Genomic DNA, 24,205 nt, shown 5'->3' on the forward strand with positions numbered 1-24,205 from the left:
TTAATCCGAAATCAAAAGTACTTTTCGGCCCTCAGGGAACTCTTAAATGCTTTTCGTAAGCAGACCTCACTCAGATATCTTGAGTAGTTTTTAAATCGCGTTGTTTTTCCTGAAGCTCTGCACACCGTATGTGTGTCCGGGTAGGCGGAGCTCTTAAGAGGCCACTCCAGTGTTTCAGGGGCACTACGCAACCCGCGTTAACTTCATAAGATTCAATGCTATTTTCATTTTGCTTATAACTAATTAACTAATATAGATTTCGAAATGATGCTTGCTTGATATGTAAGACAACGATGCACTTATCAAAGCCCCTTTTTTCAAAAACGTGCATAAATTATGGTTTTATACTAATCTTTACTAATATGACTAAGTGTATTGTCTAGGTTTGAACCATAATTTATGCACGTTTTTGAAGAAAGGGGCTTTGATAAGAGCATCGTTGTCTTACATATCAAGCAAGCAAGATTTCGAAATCTATATTAGTTAATTAGTTATAAGCAAAATGAAAATAGCATTGAATCTTATGAGGTTAACGCGGGTTGCGTAGTGCCCCTGAAACACTGGAGTGGCCTCTTAAGGCAGAATTACGATAGCCTGTCACCTTCGTCCGTCGGTCACGTGACCTGCAGCCAATGAGATGGCTCGAAAAATTCTATCCGTCTTCTAACGGACGGACGGCTGGATTATTTCTATGTTATTTTTTTTCCGCCAAAGGCAATTGTTACCAGAATACAAGCCTGTGGTCTTGTATAGGTCGTTCAGATGTTTTATATAATAAAAATGCTGGTTCTTAAAACTCATGTTAAAACAATTTAATCACGACTCTGCATTTTCCCGACGAAATGCTAATACAATACGTACATAAAAACGACATAAATAGCAAATGACATGTATGTAAATCTCCGGGAGAAAAAACATGGATTGTTGGAAGCACTTATTTGGGAAAATATTCAGACGGACGGATGAAGTCAGGTTGTAAATAAATCGCTTTGCTAGATATGTGGCGTTGACGGGCGGAGGCAAAGGGCTATTGTAATACCTCCTTATTACTGGTCACTGGCGTAAAACTACAGATAGGACTGTTGTTAAGGCGCTACTGTTGCTCAGAAGTCCTAACAACCTCTACCCACGCCAAGGCAATCCGAGTTTTTATCCCTGGAGAGTACTTCCGGGTTTGTGGTGTAACTGCCATTGCTTTATTGTCACTATCGCCAATGATGGGTACCATCTTAAAAGCTCGTCATTTCAGCGGGCGTTGCAAGACCTTATTGCAATGGAGGACACACATGCTGTATTTATGTTTAATTAACAGCACTATTTTTTTTATCACGAATTAGTAGATACCTGCAAAAGTAACGTTCTTTTCTGGTTACCGAATGGACTTCACTTACTTGTGTACAAACAGGTCAATGTCTTTTGCCACTGCTACTGCTACATTTTACCATCTGTCCAGGCTGCATATGGTTGGGTCAAGTAAATTTTCTTATTGGCATTTGGTTCTACAGGGCGTGTCATAATTCCCAGGATAATGACGAATAGTGACGCAAATTTTTCTGGTATCTACGACTGATCTAGAAATTAAAATTTTATCATTAAGTAGCCAGCAGCATTGAATTTTAAACTAAAAATGTTTAAATTCTGTAATCCATTAATTCTCAGATTTTCACTATCGGTACTGCACAAACACTTTACATGTTTACTTACTTTGGCAACTAAGTATTCAAAAAAGTATTACATAGTTATTTTGGCGAAAGCTACGCCTTTCGAAAACTATACAATTATAACAGTGATTAACATCAATATAAAATAATGACCTGAAATGGTACGAATACCTTTAACTGTATAGGACACCACAGATATTAAGTTTCACTAATACCAGAAACTCAAATCTATATTTTTGTAAGACTTTTTTCAGCTGACGTTTTCTAAAATCTTTGCTGGTTGACCTCTATTTAGACTTCATTCACCAGCAGAGCATTGCTACTCACTCAGAAGTCAAGACCACTTTCCTATAAAGCAGGATTGTCCAATAGATCACCCAGAATGAGCTCACCCATTTTCAGAGTGAGGAAGTTGATAAATTTTTTAAAAATATTCTCATTGCATCTAATATATGCCAACATGGTAGCAGATCGGGGTTATTCAACGAAGGGCAACGTGGTAGCAGAGCAGGGACATCACACAAGGGCGATATTGTCAAATAGAATGGAGATGTCCCATTTGCATCTATCAGGATCACGTGGCAATACAGACTGGCCACTAGCACATACTCGGCCATTGCACAGCAGCGATGTTGTCCAATAGATCAGATGCCCCATTTACATGGAGCAGGATCGCATGGAAATACAGCATGGCCACTCACACACAGAACGTAACACTACTCACCCATAGAGGAGTGCTGCGCCCGCTATGCCACCGCCGCACTGCGCTGCCACGTACATGAAGGCCCTCAGCAAGGACACACTTCGTGTGATCAGCATGGCCACTGTCACCGCCGGGTTGGCGTGTGCTCCTGCATACACCAGGACATGCATGATACCTTAGTATCACAGCCTAGTTCATTTTTTTTCCAACTTAACATCTTTATAAAGAAATATTTTACAAATTGCTTTAAGTAAAGTGCTCTGTACACTTCAGTCTCAGACAACAGGACTGTAAACTTCAAAAGTTTCTAACTCTAGTCAGTGGCATAGCCAGGATTTGTGTATGGGGGGTGTTAAGAAGCATGGCCCCTCGGTTTTAAAGCGGGGGTCCGGGGGTCCTCCCCCGGGAAAATTTGGATTTTAAGGTGTAAAATAGTGATATTTTAGCAGTTTTCGGTTCTTAAATTTAAATATTGTAATGGTAAAACATTTATTAATTTTAATATGAAATTTGTTTGAGTGATGAATAAGAAATTAATTAAAGATTTGGTGCTAAGGGGGGGGGGGTTGAACCCCTAAACCCCGCCCCCCTGGCTACGCCCCTGACTAGTCATTTTTCTCAGTGTGGTGACCTAAAAAATTTACTTCATTCATGATCGGCTACACGTGAGTTGTGCTAGTAAATAAAGAGCCTGCAGTATTTATTTACTTAGTCTCGATCAACTCGGTATCAAATATGAAATAATAAAAAAATTATCATTCGAAACTTAATAAAACAACATTAAAAACGATGTATCCTTGACCTGTGAAATGTTGTTAGTCTATAGTTACGGCACATTTAATTTAAAAGGATTTAATTAAACTGAACTAATTTTGACTGAAATTCATATTTCTCTAAAAAAATTTGCAAAATGCTAAATTTTTTACTCCATTACTGATTCAATGAAAATTAAAAAATCATTATTATTAAACTCTTAAATTTAAACTTCACTCGAGTCAAATTTGCAGAAAGAAAATTGGTCGAAGGGCAAAATAAAGGAAAACGTAATTTAAGATTTAAAAATTGATGCAAATTATGTAGGCGTGACATTTATAAATACAATATTAATATATATAATTTTTACATGTTTTTTTTATTTGATGTTTTTAGTGGTTAACGTAACTCACTTTCAAAATATCGTGGGTTCAAATCTCACACCGATAATGTGAGTATTTTAGAATTAGTTTGTAATCTGAACCCCACACACCTCCCAGTATAAAGCAGGGAAGTAAATAACATAAATAATACAAACAATTATAAATTCTTTTAGTTTTCAAGTTCACGTTCCACCGCATGACTAGGTGCAAATTGACAAAATTAACTTGCATCCCAAGTTATCTTGTCTGTTCGCCAGAAACAAAATAATTTGACGGCCTTTAAGTTATAACCTGATACTTAAACTCAGCAAATGGGTAGACTTGAGTTTTTTTATTATATATATTCTAGAAGCCTGTTAGATATGGAAGTCAAATCTTTTTTTTTCAGAAGGAGCGCATCGACATTCAATTAGTGGCATCGCTAAATTTTACAGTTGACCGAATAATTATTTTTTTAATTGGAAAAGCTAATGCAATTTCTTATTTTTAGTTCTTCTTTACTACTCGGCCATTAAAAATAAGAGTTCACGCATCAGAAGGGAATGAAAGACGAGTTTCTCGACAAAGGGTAAAAAGAGAGTTTCGTTTTTGCTGTTTTACTAACCAGCATTTTATCTTACTTTAATTTTTTTTTGTAGCCGAACCAAACAGACAGAAGTCTTCGTGCGAAAAAAAAATTCTGTTTCTTGATAAATTATTAATAATGCACAGAAGGAGGCTGAATGCTATGCAGTTTGTAAAACATGATATTTTTCACTGCAAGCGTTCGTTAAGATTATTATTTTATATTTTTTTCTTAAAAAACTAATTAAGCTGAAGTACGCTTATTATTAAAATTCATCTATCGCTACGTTCTTTTAAACGAAGAACGATGTTTTAAGAGTAGATTGGCTTTAGCTAACAGTTAAGTACATACTACTGGAAGAAGCCATTTAAAACATAGCCGTAATAACACAATTATATTTAAACATGGCATGCAATACAGCCAGTCAGGTATTCATTTCAATGACTGGACGTCGTACTGAAACCGCTGAAGCCTTCTTTTCACAGACGAGAGAGCCAAACGCCCGATCGTGCATCCTCGGTTTTTTTTTTGTTCATTGTAACTCATGATAACTAATGGTCAAATAGGTTAGGTTAGCTACATTATAAATACTTTAAAACATTGTGGACGGTTGATTTGGTTAGGATTGCTACATTAAAGATACTGTGAAATCATGTAAACGGTTTCCTAGCCCTGGATAGCTACATATTAAAATTTTATTTGCTAAGCAACCATAAAATGATTTTACAGTATTTTTAATGTAGCTATACTTACCTAATATATAACCAACCATCCACAATGTTTTAAAGTATTTATAATGTAGCTAAACTATCCTAATCGACCGCAAAATTTAATGCCACACCGGTTTATACAATGAGAAAGAAGGAAAAAGAAACCGAGCATGAACTTCGGGGAACTTCGGGTGTGGCTCTCTCGTCTGTGAAATGAAGACTTCCCCACCTCGCAAGCTGCCCGTTCCAGAGGTTCTCTGCAGCGGGGGAAGAGGATCACCTACACTAGGCAGGTATGCTGCTGAAGGCTAGGGACTCGTGATGAAGGACTGGGTAATTTCGCTAACTGCTGAATGCCTTTTGCAGGCGACAGGCGACCTGACGCTCTATCCACTCCTGAGTGTGTCTCGATGCACCAACTCGCTGTCTACTTATTTAAATTAATTATTCGCAGCTCATGAAGCGTAGATGTTGCTAAGGATTTTACGATGACAGATTGTGATATGTACTTTCGCAAACCGACCGACTGCCTTTTGCTGGCGACAGGCGACATGACGAAATGTCCATTCTGGAGTAAAGTCCGCGGCAGCAACTCGCGATTAATTGACGTAATTAAACTTGCTAATGTATACGCAGGCGTACACTACATCCTTAGCTTCTAGTTACACGAGCTGGCTGGCAGCCTGGCGGGAAACGACGAAAGTCGCCCCCGAAACAACCAGTGCCACCAAATGCAATGCGGACAACAGTGTACAAGTTCCCGCCCTTTGCTTAGTAGTTTATTTCTACTCTGTCCAACTCTTCTTCGGAATCATCCTTCTGTTTCCTGTAACCAACCTGCTTGTCATTAATGCATGAAATTTTGCATCCCGCATGTAAGTGCCCAGGGTTTTCCCTGTGTTATTGCAGGTTTTACCTGGGCCCAACTTATCTAATTTTTAGTCTAGTATAGTCAGTGAGGGGAGTTAGTCGTGGCTAAAACGTTGCCACGGCTGGCCAATCCCCTCCTAGCAGATTATGCATGCTACCTCTCCTGCATGGCTTAAACCCTGCATGATTAAAGCGTATAAGCTTCGGCCTGAGACGCACTTAGAGTTTATTCCTAACCCAGACCCCTCCCAAATACACCTAGTTTTAGCTAGGTTAGGAAAAAAAAATTGGTTGTCTGTAAAGTCGGTTTACGGGCAATAGTTTAACGTGACAACATCATAACAAAACATTAATGAAATGATTGCATACTTTTACGAATAAAATTGAATAATTTTTATTGAATTATCACTTTTTTGTATGGATACAAAGGAGTGAAATGAGATCTAAAATTTAATTGATAAATTTACTTTTATTTGCACTCATTAATTCAAATATGTTTATTATTTTAACGAACAGATTATTTTAACTATAACTTTTATACAAAGAAGGAGTGAAATTAAATCTACAATTTTATTGATAAATTTACTTTTATTTGCACTCATTAATTCAAATATGTTTATTACTTTAACGAAGAGATTATTTTAACTATAACCTTTATACATTTTTGCTATTTAACTTCTTCCAATCTGTGTTATTCTGTTAAGGATAGGACGATGATAGGAAAAGTAGGAAACGAATGGGAGTGTTTCAAGTTTAATGTGCCTCGAAAAAGTCAAATCGATTGTTGTTCCAATCGAGTGGAAGAGAGATAGAAGCGGCGCAAGCGTACAATGAGCGTAACGGGACAATGTGCGTAACGGGACAACGAGTCATCCTTTTTCGTGCGTGCAGCCGGCGTCCATCGATTTATTAGACGTTGTCACGTCAAAATGCTGCTGAAGTTACACCTGAAGGCTGATGACACTCCCGGCGCAACGAGGCTTTCCTAACCGTCCCGGTCGCATGTCAGTGGAGGTTATGTGTGCCTTCGCACGGGTTAGCACAGAGCTTACCGCAGAATGGAAGCCTCTGGAAGACACAAGGCAGATCAAGACCTATGTCGTCATGGCCGTTCGGTAAACTTTCCAAAATTTTCAACCTGCGATCTATGCGCGGACCGGAATTTCCGTTTCCGGAGCGTGATCGAGTTCTGTCTCACGTAAAAATGAGTTCAGTGTTCAGACGTGTGAATTGCAAGATGAAGTGTTTTGTGTTAGGAACAGGTAAGTGGTGTTACGACGATTGCGTGGTGTTGGCTCAGACTGTGTGTGGGCAATGGACCTTATATAAGTGTGTCGTCACCGGCGCACCAGCGGCACCTGAATTCTAGGGGCGACTGAATTGTTGCCCATTGGAAGGGCAGCCCTTCAGGATTTTTCTGACAGTGGTTTATTTGTACAGAGACTGGAAGGGCAGCCCATCCAATTTCTGAAAACACGCTCCTTTAAGAGTTTAAATAATCCTGAAAACTTGCCCCTTTGATGGGCAGCCCATCAGGATTTTTCTGACAGTGGTGTTTTTGAAAGGTTGTCTGAATTGTTGCCCCTTGGATGTGCAGCCCTTCAGGATTTTTCTGACAGTGGTTAGTTTGTAAAGTGACCTAACCTAACCTAACCTAACCTAAACTAACCACTGTCAGAAAAATCCTGAAGGGCTGCCCATCCAAGGGGCAACAATTCAGACCTTTCAAAAACACCACTGTCAGAAAAATCCTGATGGGTTGCCCATCCAATGGGCAACAATTCAGACAACCTTTAAAAAACACTACTGTAAGAAAAATCCTGATGGGCTGCCCTTACAAGGGGCAAGTTTTCAGGATTATTTAAACACTTAAAGAAACATGTTTTCAGAAATTGGTTGGGCTGCCCTTCCAGTCGCTGTACAAACAAACCATTGCCAGAAAAATCCTGAAGGGCTGCCCATCCAACGGGCAACAATTCAGCTCCCCCGAATTATATGCTAAGATTTGTTTACGAAATTTTAAAAAAATTACGGGAGCGAGTCTTTCAGCACTCGAAAACGAGAAAACTCATGTGTTCTCATGTTGTTCGTGTTGCAAATAACCTTATAATATGAAACTTGGACACGAAATTTAACGTAGAATAATATTAAAATAAACATAAAACACTTTTTATCTTTTATGTTAGTTCTCGCAGAAAATAAAAAAAAGCGTATAAATTACCTATATTTTACAAATTGTAACAGAAATTATTCCTTTTATTTGTCCTTACGCGCTCGGTTGGCAATATTTAAGCCACGTTTACACGAGGCCAGTAGCTGGAGACAGTAGCTGCTTCCTGAAGAAAGGACGGTAACTTATTCTAGTAACTGGTTCTAACGAATTTTTACAAAATACCAGTTGCCAGCATGGTATTCGCTGCGGCATACGATGTACTTATACTTATACGAGAATTGGAGACAGTATTACAAAACCAAAAGAAGAGGCGCAGAATGTGGGTGAAAGATTGGATTTTAAGACGTAACACTTTGTATGCATCGGAAACAATGTAACGTAAATTTTCTGAAAAGATCCTGATATGTATATTAACCGTTTAAAGATGACTGAAGATAATTTGGAATGGCTTTTGCATCACGTTGAAGGTGCAATTAAAAAGGAAGTTTTCTTTATGAGGCAAGCTCTTACTTGTTCTGCTGTTCCTGGCACAGACAGGTTTTCTGCGATAAACTTCAGTGCTTTTTTCCCCCCTGGCTTGTTGAGACAGCTGCTGGAACGTCAGAATACTGGTTACAGTTCTGGCGGTGGTTACTGTACCAGGGTGTCTACACTGTTCCATTTCCGTTCCAGTGCACTGTCTCCAGTTACTGACCTTGTGTAAACGGGGGACGCGCCACAACGCCGAAATACACTAACGCCAAAAAATGTCATTCCAGGACTGCCACAAAGGTTAGGTTAGGTAGGTTAGGTAAGGTTAGGTTAGGTTAGGATAGGTTAGGTTAGGTTAGGTTAGGCTAGGTTAGGTTAGGTTAGGTTAGGTTAGGCTAGCCTAGGTTAGGTTAGGTTGTGGTATTTCGGCGTTAAGATACATTTAAGAAACACACACAAATTCATTCAGTTGTTTTTCATTTTGCTCCTGTGGCCCCCCCTCCCCGCAGCAACATTTTTCAGCGTTACGGTATTTCGGCGTTGTGGTACACAGCAGTTTTCTAGCTGTCGGCGTTGCAGTCAATTTGGCATTCGGCGTTATGGTATTCGGTGTTATTGTACGTTCGGCTTTGTGGTATTTCGGCGTTGTGGTAACGACCCGTGTAAACGTAGCTTTACACCCTTAGTACTTTCTACACTCACGGGGTTTATCCCCTCTACACCTACAACATCTTTGGGTGCAGAGGTCGCACAAGGTATAGCCCACACGGACAAAGCCTGAAATAACTAAAACGTCATCAATACAAAGAATAGCTGAGAGCCCTTACACTCTCCGATGCTTGCTGCAAAACACGCACAACAAACATAGCCATAGCATAGGCTCGTACAAAAATGTCACGTGGGTGAGCCTGTGCGTAGCCTTGACAGTTACAATCAACTTTCAAGAGACAATTAAACTCACTTTCATAAGGAATATTTTCGATTGCGAAAGAAATGGTCAGTTGACTTCCCCGCTAGCTGTTTTTGAAGTGACAACGTCTAATAAATCGATGAACGCCGGCTGCACGCACGAAAAAGTGTCCCATAACGCACATTGTCCCGTTACGCTGTATCCCGTTACGCTCATTGTACGCTTGCGCCGCATCTATCTCTCTTCCACTCGATTGGAACAACCATCGATTTGACTTTTTCGAGGCACATTAAACTTGAAACACTCCCATTCGTTTCCTACTTTTCCTATCATTGTCATATCCTTAACAGAATAACACAGATTGGAAGATGTTAAATAGCAAACATGTATAAAAGTTTAGTTAAAATAATCTCTTCGTTAAAGAAATAAACATATTTGAATTAATGAGTACAAATAAAAGTAAAATTATCAATTAAATTGTAGATTTAATTTCACTCCTTCTTTGTATCCATACAAATTAGTGATGATTCAGTAAAAATGATTTAATTTTATTCATAAAAGTATGCAATCATTTCATCAATGATTTGTTATGACGTCACGTTAAACTATCGTCCGTAAACCGACTTTACAGACAACCAATTTTTATTAATAGCTTGTTTCTAAATGTACTTAAATAGATTTACTGCGTGAAGAAAAATATATTTTAAAAAATGTTATCTAATGGAGAAATTTAAGCAAATAATTGCTACAATTGATCTACTTAAAAACATTTTCGCTTGGAAGTGAAATAGAAGGAAGAAAAAAAATATGATTTTCCCAATGTAGCAATTTTTTGTTTGTTTTATGTGACTATTGTTTTAGGATTTTTTTTTATTGTAGCATGGCTTCAAACGACCTTGCTCACAAAGGAAAGCAGTGGCGTGTTTTAAAACATTTCCCAACAACTAAACAGCATCAAATGATCGGCGCACGGAAAAATAGCTACCCAATTCGTTAGTTATAACTCGTGGCCGGGAGATGAAACTAAACAGTCAGCAAACATAACTTTTTTTGAAGCATTCGAGTTGTGAGTTTGAGACACATTTTATGTGAGGCGCATTAATGTGTTTATTATATATATGGTAATTAATTGCTAACTAAGTTTCTCCTACACAACTTGGAAACCAAATAAATTTCATATAATAAAAATTATTGAATTTTTAAATGCTGTATTTGAATAAAGTGGCCCATCGGATTAACATAGTGACCATTTTTAAGTAATACGAATTATGCGGGGATTGGCATTGATCACTGAACCTTCACTAGAACATGATAATTCGGCTATAAGGACCACTAAGCAGCCAAGGCCTTATGAAAACAGTAAAAAAGTATGTTCAAGTAGAATAACAAAACTATGGAACTTAAATATAAGCTTAGAATAAAAGCATAGAAGATAAAATAGAAGATAAATACTGGGTCTATAACTCACGTGACCTGCAGCCTAAAAGATGGCTTTAAAAATTTCATCAGTTCGTCCGTCGAAGGTTAGGTAACTTTATACTTTTGTCGGGAGAACGGATAAAATTATAACCTCCAAATGTCTGCAAGGTTTATGCTTGTCATCAAATATTGTTATATTAGAAAGTTTCAAAGTTTGTTTGTGAAACTGTTTCCATAATTGTTTTTGAAATTACGTCTTACCACATTTTAAAAGATTTATTAAAACAAAAATCGTCCGAGTTACTCATGGTTACTCTGAACATATTTAAATTATACTAGTTTGGGGAAAAAATTGAATTCAATGTGTTACAAGTGCGAAACTTAGGTACATTATTATAAAACTAATTTAATAGTACAAAATAAATTTTCTCAAAACTAAAAGTTTTCTCGGATGTTGGTAGTGTTGAAATGAAATATATATATGTATATATATATATGTGTATATATATATATGTATATATATATATTGCGTCAGACAAAAGGAGTGTTGAAGGACGGACGGACACAGGGCAGATGTGGTGGGCTATAGTAATTCCAGCTTACATGGTGGCAAACCCTTTTGCGGGACAATGGAAAAGTTCAAATTAGGACTTTACATAGCCCGATTTTGCATACACGGGCGCTTAAGACCACGGACCATTCGATTGTATATTCGGTGGGCTGTCGTGTATAACGCCATCAGAGCTACTTGCACACACTCTCCCAGTTGGCTGGTCAACAGAACTAATTTTCAATTTAAGGATCATGGGTTCTATTACCACCTCGGAAGTAAGTAAACAAAGTTTGTTTTAGAAAGATTTCATATTGTACTGTGCATGATTCGGTTTTTTAAAAAAAATATATATATATATATATATATATATATATATATAACAATTTTTTTTTAACTAAGAGATTGCTTGTGCAATTTATTTTTATCATGATAAACTTCCACAAGTTGGAAATATCATCGTTATCGTTTAATTATTTGAATGAAAATTATTTTTAAAAAGAATATTGTATTTGGTAAATACGACCAAGTATCAGTTTCGTTAGATGCCAAATACAAAGGTGTACTCATGTGATGGTTTTGAGCGCAACCGCGCCAACTCGAACACGGCCCGAGACGCCGGGGGCAGACGGAAGGAGCGACGCGAACATCAGGAGGGCGGGCTCACCTGAGATGTGGCCGAAGCACTGCATGATCGCCGCCATGGCGAACCCGGAGGCGCAGGCGGCGGTGAGCAGCGGCGTGCCGGAGGCGGCGGAGGCGGCGGAGGCGGCTGCGGTCGCGCCGCACGCCACGAACACGTAGAAGAAGCCCGCCAGACACTCGGAGAACACGGCGCGCCAGAAGTCCAGCGACCGCATCTCGGCCTGAAGAGGCGGCGTGCGGCGGCAGCCCTTGGCGCTCTGGCGCATCGCTTCCAGCTTCTCGAACAGCGTCACCAGGTGACCTTCGAGGCTCTCGTCGTCGCCGAACAACCCCGTGTTGCCGGTCGCCATCGCTCTTGTTTAAAAAAAAAAAAAAAAAAAAAACCCACGCAGACGCGGGAGCGGATGTTTCAGACGTCGCTCGGTCGCCCGGGCATGTCCCGAGGGAAGGACGTTGCAACCCGGAGCGCCACTAACGCCCGCGCGACCACAGCGAGCAGGCTGGAGTGTCGCAACTCGCCGGCACCACTTGTCGGAGTTGCTGGACTGCCTCCCCTCCCACGCGACCCCCACCACCGCGCCTCCAGCACCCTCCCCTCCCTGGAGCAGGTTGCGCGCGCACGCGTGTTTGCAGCCGCTCCCGCCAGGCGCGCTAGCTCCCGGGAGAGGGGGGGGGGGTGAAGCCTTCATTTCACAGACGAGAGAGCCACACCCGAAGTTCCCCGAAGTTCATGCTCGCTTTTTCCCCCGTTCTATCTGATTGTATAGTCCATCCACGGTAACCTCCTACTTTTCTGAAGCCCTGCTTTTCACCGGATCTACTTTAATGTCACTATGTATCCTTCCGCCGTATGTAAACAAAAACATTGCCATGTGACAAATGTCAAATGGTTTGTTTACAATCACCAGCTGTCAAAACAATGTGTGTGTGTGTATGTATGTATATATATATATATATATATATATATATATATATATATATATAAGTAATTTGAATATGATCTAAGTATACATGTATATGTTCATAACATTTATGATACCCAATGGTAAAAATATTAAAAAATAAGTTTGTTAGCTAAAGAAATAACATATAATTTAAAGTAAATTTTTAGGAGAACATATAAATTTACAACATTTATGTAAGCAATAAATATCATCCTTTAGTACAGTTCAACACAGTTTTCTGCATCTGAAAAAAAAAGTATTGTAAATTATACATATAGCTGTCCATCTAAGCAATCTGGAAAAGACTAAGGATTGAAGGTTTAATAAAATTAACAAATTCAGATGAAAACATTTAAAAATGAATTTTTTTCTTTTATTTAATAAACCCCTACCATTTTGCCGGTTAAGGCCACAAATAAAAATATGGTTATATACATTTTCCTGAGTATACTTATTAGACAAAATCATAATTTTATGAACAGTAAAATTGTGGTAAAGAATTGACAGTAATTTCTATACCACTTATATGCATTATTTATTTGTGGCCCTGGATGGGGACTGGCTTTTTGTTTTCCAAGTAAGTTCACTGAAAAATGAAGACACACAACAAAATAAAATGTTTCACATACACCTATACGAATCCAGAAATGAAATTTATTATTAATTTCATAATATGTGTAATATAAAGTTAATACATAAAGTTCCAGTAATCAACATACTTAATGGGAATGCATAAAAGAAAAAAAATGTTTCAAACCCCAATACTTACAGTTGCCCAGGTGTTTATTACATACAGACCTCAATAAGAACACCCGGGTAAATCATCAAGAGGAACTGCCAGTACTTCACTGTCTCCATCTATTTGCTGTGTCGTAACCTCAAATTCTTCGCTGTCACTGTCTTCACTTGAACTATCCTCGCCGAGGTGGATGATGAGTGGAGGAATGGTGCCGCTGTCTATGTGGACTTCTCTCTCCCAGTCTGCTTGAATTAGCTTCTCCACGTGATCCACACACCTCGCCCATCTAAAAAAATTAATGCATACAGTAAAACTTCTATATAGGATAAATGACCTGTTTATAGCAAAAACCACTCTATAACAAAATATGTTTGTTTCTGTCAAAACGGCATAGTAAACAATGCATGGCATGCTCTTTATTACATACAATTTTGAACTCACTCCACAAGAAACTATTTTTAAACACAACAAAACTCATTTAATGTGTTTTCCTCAACTATCAAAGCTATTATTTAATACTTGAAGTAACATGTTTTGTTTTATGTTATCTGAAAAAAAAATTTATAGTTGTTTATTCAAGATATAATAAAGCTGTAAATATTTTCTATGTTATCAATAAAGGCTTAGAATGCATATGATAAAATATTTATTTCATAAGTTTTGTGTTTGTTTTTGGTTAAAATTTGTCCCAGACAAAAACAGTGAGATATAGCGAAAATTTAATTTTTTGAATAGTTTTGATGATTTACTGTATATGTATTTCACTATAATAACATAACTTTTGAAAATACTAATGTGCAAGAACTACATGTGTAAATACCTATTCAAGTTCGCTAGATGAAAATATTCAAAATTCTCTACGTTGAAATTTTATCTGAATATTGAAATCTGCCTACAGCACTGAACCCACCATAACTTTAAAGTCATTGACACAAGATTAAGCATAACAGAAAGTAATATCACAATTACTAATAAATACAAAACTATTTATGGAAATGAAACAATTGCAAATGGACTGCAATTACAAAAAAAAACCTTGCAAATAAGTCACCACTGTTAGATCTAGAAACTACACAGATATGTATGAATCACATGGGAATAAAATTACAAACACAAACACGAACACAAACACATACATGCAACACATTTTCAAAACGACAACTACACAAATTCAAACCACTTATTTTTACCAATTGTTTTAAAACTGTATTACTGGTATATGAATATACACAAAATGATAATCACACTATACACACACTAGCACACAAAGTTATCAAAAGGAATGGTAGGACCAGGCTGCTAGGCAACAATACTTACGTATTATGTAAAAATGTATGGTAAGGGTTTTGCTGAAGCTTGAGGAATGTTCTACAGGAAAATAAAACAATTTCTACTTCAAAAGGAATACCCCATTGGTCATGCAACATGAAAATACCTCTCTGGTGTGGAAGCATCAAGAGCCTCTTTCCAGATGGCTGCAACTGCATCATTGTCAAATCTCTTGGCCCGCCCCACGTTACTATTGTAATGGTGTTTACATTGAGCCCAAACTAGTTCGATTGCATTATAGTGGCAGTGATAGGGTGGGAGTCGTAGAATTTCGTGGCCATAGTTACGAGCCAACTCGTCTACCTCATATCTGAAAACTGTGTTAGAACAAGGCGTATACGTAATTTTTTGTAACTATCTCACTTTTAAAGAAATGCTGTAAAAAAAACGAAATAATATACCGTATTCGGGGCTTGTTTTGTTTAGCTATTCTCAGCAGCTCCACTTTCAACAAATTATTTTCATGTTTTATCTCATTCTTCTCCAGCCACGCGATCAGTGCATCCTTGGTCCAGTTCGTTGTAGGTGTTTTCTCAACCTACGTTATGCCAACATTTAACTAAATACTCAAGTAGCTGATAAGAATTCATGACAGTAGAACCCTGTTACAATTTTACTGCTTATAAAGTTTTCCTGCCTATAATGTATTATTTTTCAAGTCCAATATTTTCCCTATAAGGACAATGTATTTAATTCCTGGATATAATGTTTCACAAATTATGCGTTTCGTGCTTGTAATGTTCACTTCATAAAATTTTAGAAGACGAAAAAAATTAAAAGCCTTTGTCTATACTGTCTATGTATATGTGTATGTTAGCAGTTAACTGCCTGTTGACACCCTTGGAAAACAAATAAATTCATAAATTTTTAGCCATTCTGTGTGTTTTCAAATGTATTCACTTAAATCACATGTTCAAGTGGCAAAAGAACTGGACTTAAGCATTTCCACTGTAAACACTGTCGTGAATTATGACAATTATACAGAAATGAGACAATTTTACAGCAATGAGACAATGTGTAAGTAAAGACAAAGCAGATAGAAGCTGGAAGCACCATGATGTTAAAGAAAAATTGTTTTTGGCTTGCTACAAGCAAATTGGAGCATCAAATATATCTTTATGCAGCTTGTTGAGTCCATTGGCAATAAATCCACACTAAAAAGTACTAAATTGAATTTCCTGCTTATGTTTTTTTTTCTTGTAGCCCCTTAAAAACAAATTATAACAGGGTTCTACTGTACTTATGCAAAGCAAACATGTGTTTTGGCATATTGTCGTAATGAATTTCTAAATTTAACAAAGCATGTTAGTTTAGTGACTAGAAATTTTTTTGAAAATATTATTTTAATTTATTAAGTAGGGCAACAGAGCATTCTTAAAGTGGGTCCTTTTACCAAACAAGTAATTATGTCATTTTCAAATGCTATTTGCAATAAAAAAAAATTTATTTGGTATTTCAAACCCTCTACTAAATTAGTTTGCACTCCGATGTAATTCAATTACATTATATATATATATATATATATATATATATATATATATATCTGTGTGTGTGTAATCAATTTCAGCTCAAACATTATAGTTTATAAAAATGTAGTGTAGGCATACTATTAAGATAACAATTATTGCTGGCAAAATGTATTAGTCTCGAATATTCGTACTTATACACAATAATAAACACATGTAAATTTTTCACATTACAATTTGAGCAATAAAAAGACACTGCTTTACTATTGCACATACCTGGGTGCTGTGATATGAAGCATTGTCCATTATGATGACACTGGGTTCCTCAAGATGCACCAACATGTCTTCAAACCACATCAAGAAAGTTTCCCCATTCATCTCGCCATGGTAGTCTGCAGTCTTCTGACCTGAAACAAAAAGTAATCCTGCTCCTGGCACAAAGCCAGTGCGCCCTCCAGCATTAACAACAATAAACCTTTTACCATCTCCAACAGTACGTCTCTTCGCAGATTGTAGACTCTTGTCCTGCCATGACTTTGATACAGTTCCTGAAAAATATATGAAATGGAAATGAAATACTTTGTATTGGACCACAGAACAAATTTTCAAATAAATAAATAAATTAATTAATTTATTTATTTTCATATCCTTTGACCCCATTTCTGGGGTATGATACATGTCAAGTACATATAGGAAAAAAAAATAATATATATATATATACATATAAAGTTTCACAAAAAAAAATACAATTTCACAAAAAACAAAAGCACAAAATATATAATTTCACAAAAAACCAAAAACACAAAAATATACAATTTCACAATAATAATAATAATAATATACAATTACATTTTACTTATAAGTTAACATACATTACAAGTGGGATTGAATTTACCCTATAAAATCTTTGCTATTATTTTTTATTTTTATAAAGTCTTCTACATCTTTGAAAGAATAAAAAAACTGTTTTTCAGCTATTTTTTTTAACTCTATTGCAAACAATTTTTTACTATTAATATTTTTAACATGCCGAGGTAGACTATTATATAAGCAGATTCCCACATAATTACAGTTTTTGGCATATTGGCTGGTGGAGTGAGATGGTATTCTGAGGTTGAGTGTAGTTCTTGTTTGATACGGGTGTATGTCACTATTTGTTTTGTGTAGATGTATGTTATCTTTCATTAAAATCATTAGCTGGATAAAATATTGACAGTAAAAAGGTATAATTTTGAGATCTTGAAATAGGTGTCTACAGGATGATGATGGTTTCGAAAAGGAAATTAGTCGAATTGCTTTTTTCTGAAGCTTAAATATTCTGTTTCCTTCTGCTGTGTGTCCCCAAAGTTCCATGCCGTAACTCATAATGGAATGAAAATTTGCAAAATATGCAGATCTTACATAGTCTTTAGACAATAACATTCGAATCACCCTAAGACCATAACAAGCACGGGTTAGTCTTTTAACAGTGTTGTGTATATGCGAGTGCCAGTTTAGGTGGGTGTCTATTTCAAAACCTAAAAATTTTGTTGAATTTTTTTCCTCTATTAGTTGACCGTTATAAGTGTAAGAAGTGTGTGTGGGATTGAACACTGTGTTTCTCTTGAAGTGTAGGAAGTTTGTTTTATTCAGATTTAGTTTTAGTCTGTTTTCTTTAAACCAAGATTCCATGTTATCTAGAGTGTTTACGGCTAACGCATTTAATTCGGTGTTATTCGGGGCTGTTAAAACAATATTTGTATCATCAGCAAAGAGTATCATCTTTCCATTTATTTTTTGAGAAGGAAGGTCATTTATGTACAGAAGAAAGAGTAGCGGCCCAAGTATACTTCCTTGTGGAACTCCAGTTTTAATTGTATCCCAATATGATGTTACTTCCATAGTATCTTCTTTTAGGTGAACCCTTTGCTTTCGATTTTTTAAGTATGATGAGAGTAGTTTAATGGCAATACCTCTTATACCATAATTTTCCATTTTTCTTATTAAATTTCCATGATGTACAGAATCAAATGCTTTTGATAAATCACAAAAAATGCCAAATACTTCACTACCTTTATCCAGATACTCTAGGATGTGTTTAAGAAGGTGGTAAGTCGCTGTAGTAGTGGATTTATTTTTTTGGAATCCAAATTGTTCTTCACATAATAAATTATGTTTGTTTAAAAACTGTATAATCCTATTTGAAATAATTTTTTCTATTATTTTTGAAAATGAGGGTAATATGCTTATTGGCCTATAATTTTCTATTTTTGTTTTGTCACCTTTTTTATGTAGGGGGATTACTTTAGTTGTTTTCATGTTGTCTGGAAATATTCCAGATGCTATTACTGTATTTATTAAGTAAAGAAAATGTTGTGCTATAGGGTCAAAACATTTTTTCATTATAAAACTTGATATACCATATATGTCCTGTGTATGCTTGTTTTTTATGCTCTTGAGTACTTTTATGAGTTCCATTTTTGTAACCGGTGCTAAAAATAGTGAACTGGAGGTATTTGGAAGTTCGCACGTTTGCAAAGTAGAAGTTTTATTTAGCTTTGTATCTAATGGTGTCTCATTATTACAGATGTTTATGAAGTAATTATTTATGAAATTCGCAGCTTGGTAGTCATGTACATTTTTTCCTTCTATGTTTAAAGAGATTTTGTCTGTTCGTTGTTTTATTATTTTCCCATTTGCATTTCCGATAATTTTCCACATTGTTTTACATTTATTGTTACTAGTTTCTATTTTATGATTGTTGTAGTTTTGTTTGGCACGTTTCAATACTTTTTTGTATATAATTTTGTAATTTTTATAAAAAATTTCAAAATCTTTAGTGGTGTTCCCTTTTTTATAAATTCGGTGTAGTTCTTTAATTTTTGCAGAAGATATTTTAATACCTTTAGTTATCCAATTTTTATCTTTTTTTAAATTATACGGGTTTTTTAGTGTTTTATGGTTCAAAGGGAAAGCTGCTTCAAAGTTTCTACAATAGATGTTTAAGAAAGAATTAAATATTTTATTTGTGTCATTTGTGAGATATATATCTTCCCAATTTTCCTTCAATAAGAGACTGTTCATTTGAGAAATATTTTCATCACTAAAGAGTCTATAGCTAATGTTTGTTTTACGAATTTCCATTTTAAAATGTAATGTGATAGTTTGTGCCATATGATCAGACAATCCTAGATTTATATTTTTGGCATCATACATCTCTAGATTTGTCAGCATGTAGTCAATTTGTGATACAGTATTTTCTGTTATTCTAGTTGGGCCATTTATACAATTTTGTATATTAAATGTTTCCATCATATCAATGAACTCATGTTTAATTTTAGAGTTAGTTAAATAGTCAACATTTAAGTCCCCACACAGCAAAACTTTGTCATTAGAGGTTTTAAGTGTCAATGTCAAAATTAGTTCGAGCTGCTGTAAGAAGAGTTTTATTTGACCATTTGGTGGCCTATATATTGATACAATTGTAATATGGTATAAATTTGTATTTATTTTTACTGCACTGCATTCAATTTCATTTTCAACACTTAAATTCTTTATGTTTGTGCACTCCTGAAAGTTACTGCTTTTTGAACTATCAACTAGAATACAACTTCCTCCATAGCCATTTTTTCTACAAAAAATTGAGACTGTTTGGTAGCCATCTATAATATTTAATGACTGCTCTTGATCATTTAACCAATGTTCTGTAAGGCAAATTACACTGTAGTGATTTAAGTCAGTATGTAGAACAGTTTCCAAGTCCAATGTTTTATTTCTTACTGACTGGATGTTTACGTGTAATATATTATACAAATTACTGTTTGAGGTAAGTTTTGAATTTTTTGAGTTATTTTCTACTGGGGACTCTGCTCTAAGGCATTGTTTTGTTTGACATACACCATTTGGTTTCAAATTACATCTGGGGTCACTTATGTTTTGTTCTAACTCAAGGTGTTTACTTTTTATACATTGGATATAATTAGGAACAATATTTAATTGACTCAATCTACTACTGATGTTATATTTCAACATGTTTAATGGTTCACAGCTTACCTCTCTGGAAAATCCATGTTTCATCAACAAATATGAAATTGGCACCTCTTTCTTTTTCTTCTTTATACTTTCTCAAGAAATCTATTCGCTGCAATACTATGTTTTCATTCTCTATCAAAGCTTTTCGTCCATCAACAGTTGTCCATGAAAATCCCATCTTCTTTAACAATTTATGAAGACTTGATCTTCCACCATAATAATCTATTTGTCTTTCCCTGATTTCTTTCAAAATGGTGTCGACTGTAACATTCAAACCTGTAAATTTATTGCATACATTAACAATACATGAAATAACAGAGGTACACAAAACTAAGCGAAACCACAACCCCGTAGAAGATAATTTAAGTGCACAATTTACATTTATTAAATAGTTTTAATAAACTTACATTTCAAAAATACTTTTAAATTAATTTAAATTTTGTAGTTTGCTTAGAGGAATTCTACATTGCAGTATTTTTGTTTGCAATGATATGACGATTATATTGCGCGTTTGTATTGAAGTTGTGTAAAACATTAGTATTTCAGCATTCAATTTAGCAATCAATAAGTTACAAGCTCTACACTGTGTTATAGGTAAATGTTTTGTATCGTGTATCCCATGTGATCCCTAGATCTTTATGCATGAACCTGTACATCCTATTGATCGTGTGGTGCATGCTTTTTTTCATTTATTCAGATCAAAGATCCTGAACATAATCAAATATTGTGGTATAGCAAGAATAATTATCATAAGTTTGATAAAACATATATATTTTCATTATTATTCAACTTTAAATCATAACTCATTACTACATCACAGGTTTTTAGTTTTGGTTTTGTACAGGATTTTTAAACGTAATAAATTAGAAAAGCAAGCATCATCAATCACAGGATCAATATTTGCAGGATCATGCAATCAGGATCAATGTATCGAATCGGATACGCGATACTAAACTTTTACTGTTTTATAACCTTCTGTTACTTCATACACTAACACACAGTTTGTCTGGCTAAGTTGTGTTTTCATATGATACTTCATTACAATGAAGTAGGCCTATTGTTTATAAAATAACAATACCCCTATATTTTCTAAAGGGTTAGGCGGGGCATGACACTATTTTGCAATAGAATATATATTGTACTGGACCCTGCCACACAGTACAATTTAGACAATTAAGTATCCCAATTTTTTTTTAATAACCATGCTTGCTTAGACCACAACTCACTAATTTGTAACCAATTACTGCTAAAGCGCACAACTGGATATTATTGATACTGGAAATAGTCATTATTTAACCTTCTGATACATCATAAAAGTTGAGGTTATTTAATATGTATACTGTGTATAACGATATAAACATTACTTGTAGTTTTAGAATGTAACAATTTTCTTTCTATCTTTAACCTAACCTTAAAAGGACGTGTACCTATTTCATATGTTGCACAATATTTTATATATCAATACCATATCAATAAAGAAACCTAACAAACCACCCAAAAATGTTAAGTATTTTTAAAGGACAGATGATATCGGGAAAAAAACTGAACCGGTCAATCTGCATATGGATATATGAAATGAATACAATTAAGTAGGGCCTACCCCAGTGATATTGAAACTACTCTTCTGTATCAAATTTTTACCTTCAGCGTACATCCTGTAAATTGCATTCCTGATTGCATTTACTGTGAAATCGTCGACTGTGTCAAGTGACTTTCCTTCCTGTGGCCTTTTTTTCCTCTTTTTTCCTGGTGTTGAAACTTCTTCAATGTCTTTCTTGTAGTACCTAACCAAAAAAAAAAAACATTTGTCATAACACTTTTCCGGGGACCCGTTCACAATACGCAGTTAGGCAGTGTTCCAAATATGGCATTTTGTCACAAATATTTGCTTTGTGGTCACTAAATGGAAACATGACAGACTTTGTCCACGAAATTAATGAAGTGTTTTTTTATTTATTTTGTGATCTCCCAAACAGATGAAAAACTAATTAAATGCAAATTATAAAATCACTCCCTTATGTTATAGTTAAACCTATCATAAAGTTTATAAACATCGTTATAAACAAACGTGTATCACACCCATAAAAATACTTGAAAGTGCCTATATTGTTATTGTTAGGACCTGAGTAGGCCTAATATGATTTTAGGTTAACTTTTCAACAGAGACGCCACATGGCGGTGTTGTCTCACACCAAAAAATATAAATTGGAAATAAAACACAAAAAACCTCGTGAGTTAAAACACAGGCCGACAATACTTAGGACACAGTCGATATTTTTTTACGTGCATGAAAACGAAAAAAGCCTACTTACTTGAGAACAGTTGACTTTGCGATGTTGAGAAGAAACGCGGTCGTCTGCGTAACGTCACATTTCTTCAAGTCGCCTTTCCTAATTAAAACATATAAGTTCTGAGCGACGTTAATGATGTCCATCTGACGCTGCGAAGAAGTAGCTTTCCCCATCCCGGAACCAATTACCATTACAGCAATCACAAGAACCACACAAAATATCAAAACGATAACAAATTCCATCATTACAATAGTAGATAATAAATAATATAACAAAGTTAAAATACACAATATTAACACAAAATCCTGAAACACAAACTGTACGTTATTTCACGGTCAGTAATATATTAAAACACACTGCAATATGCCGTAAAGAGTGCAGACTGCAGACAAACGGCTGAAAGAGAAAACAAACAAGTGACTATTAACATTATTAATGCGCGACCACGGTTTCGGCACGTAATATTTTTTTACCGTTAACATAACGTTTTTATTTCACCAGAGATTTAAAAAAATGTTCAAACTTAACAAATACCCAAACAAATTCTTAAATACACGCGGAAAGTCAAAAAATATATATTTTGGCTATGGAACTATTTCGTTCTAATCATTGCCAACACACCACTTCTCTCACTGTTTCATTTACACACATGCGAGATCATTAATATTAATAATATTGTACATAGATAGTTACTTTTTTTGTAAAATTTTATTTAACATCATTATACGGTAATTTAGTGTTAATGCATGTTTAATATGCATATGATGGAAAGTATTTTTGCAAACGAACCAAACATGCTGCATCCTGGTGTGTTTTTTCAAAGGTTCGTTTAAAAAAGTAGGAGGTTACCGTGGATGGACTATATAAACCGGTGTGGCATTAAATTTTGCGGTCGATTAGGATAGGTTAGCTACATTATAAATACTTTAAAACATTGTGGATGGTTGGTTATATTAGGTAAGTATAGCTATACATTACCTAAAAATACTGTAAAATTATTTTATGGTTGCTTAGTAAATAAGTTTTTAATATGTAGCTATCCAGGGCTAGGAAACCGTTTACATGATTTCACAGTATCTTTAATGTAGCTATACTTACCTAATATAACCAACCATCCACAATGTTTTAAAGTATTTATAATATAGCTAACCTAACCTAATTGTCCATTAGTTATCATGAGTTACATTGAACAAAAAAAAAAAAACCGAAGATGCACGATCGGGCGTTTGGCTCTCTCGTCTGTGAAAATGGCTTCCCGCGTCTAGCCCGCGATAACGCTCGGGCTCCTCATCAATGTACGTGCACGCTCGACTCAGAACACACGTGAAGTTGTTTTTTATTTTTGTTTTGAAGCCGATGCTGTGTTCCAAACGGCCATTTTTACCAGCGCAATTTCCACTTGATGTGATGTTGATAAATTTGGTTAGGGTTATTTTGTGTGATTTGTGTACAGCAGGGGCGTAGCCAGGGGGGGGGGGGGGTTAGGGGTTCAACCCCCCCCCCCCCTTAGCACCAAAAACCTTAAATAATTTCTTATTCATCACTCAAACAAATTTCATATTAAAATTAATAAAATTTTTACGATTACAATATTTAAATTTAAGTACCAAAA

The 24,205-nt window shown here is 35.6% G+C and overlaps 2 protein-coding genes across 4 annotated transcripts in view; both read right to left on the reverse strand.

The window, feature by feature from the left end:
- Positions 1–12,326, reverse strand: part of LOC134529056 (neurogenic protein big brain-like) — a 146,857-nt gene extending 134,531 nt beyond the window's left edge. The window contains exons 1-2 of the mRNA XM_063362758.1: positions 11,836–12,326; positions 2,386–2,512 (exon numbers count right to left, since the gene is read on the reverse strand). Of these exons, the coding sequence (XP_063218828.1) occupies positions 2,386–2,512; positions 11,836–12,163 (455 nt within the window). The 5' untranslated portion in view covers positions 12,164–12,326. The remainder of the gene's footprint in view (positions 1–2,385; positions 2,513–11,835) is intronic.
- A 713-nt stretch (positions 12,327–13,039) lies between these two features.
- On the reverse strand, positions 13,040–22,944 carry LOC134529903 (uncharacterized). 3 transcript variants are annotated; one of them, XM_063364462.1, is made up of 5 exons: positions 21,944–22,944; positions 20,324–20,578; positions 16,568–16,698; positions 15,227–15,363; positions 13,040–13,782 (listed from the first exon to the last, which is right to left on the reverse strand). In XM_063364462.1, the coding sequence occupies exons 1-5, from the start codon at positions 21,954–21,956 to the stop codon at positions 13,557–13,559; spliced, it is 762 nt and encodes a 253-aa protein (XP_063220532.1). In that variant the 5' UTR covers positions 21,957–22,944; the 3' UTR covers positions 13,040–13,556. The 3 variants fall into 3 exon arrangements, 2 of the variants coding, with proteins under 2 accessions (XP_063220532.1, XP_063220531.1); XM_063364461.1 differs by having other exon boundaries at positions 16,568–16,839; XR_010074737.1 differs by lacking the exon at positions 15,227–15,363.
- Between the last annotated feature and the right edge of the window lie 1,261 nt (positions 22,945–24,205).

The sequence above is a fragment of the Bacillus rossius genome, chromosome 2 (assembly GCF_032445375.1).
Source record: "Bacillus rossius redtenbacheri isolate Brsri chromosome 2, Brsri_v3, whole genome shotgun sequence".
NCBI classification, from domain to species: domain Eukaryota; kingdom Metazoa; phylum Arthropoda; class Insecta; order Phasmatodea; family Bacillidae; genus Bacillus; species Bacillus rossius.

Excerpts from the sequence above, each read along its gene's own strand:
- LOC134529903 (XM_063364461.1), bottom strand. Across the intron at positions 16,840-20,323 it reads AACATGGATTTTCCAGAGAG|GAACTGTATCAAAGTCATGG; the intron begins GTAAGCTGTGAA and ends TATATTTTTCAG. Across the intron at positions 15,364-16,567 it reads CTTCATATCACAGCACCCAG|GTTGAGAAAACACCTACAAC; the intron begins GTATGTGCAATA and ends GGCATAACGTAG.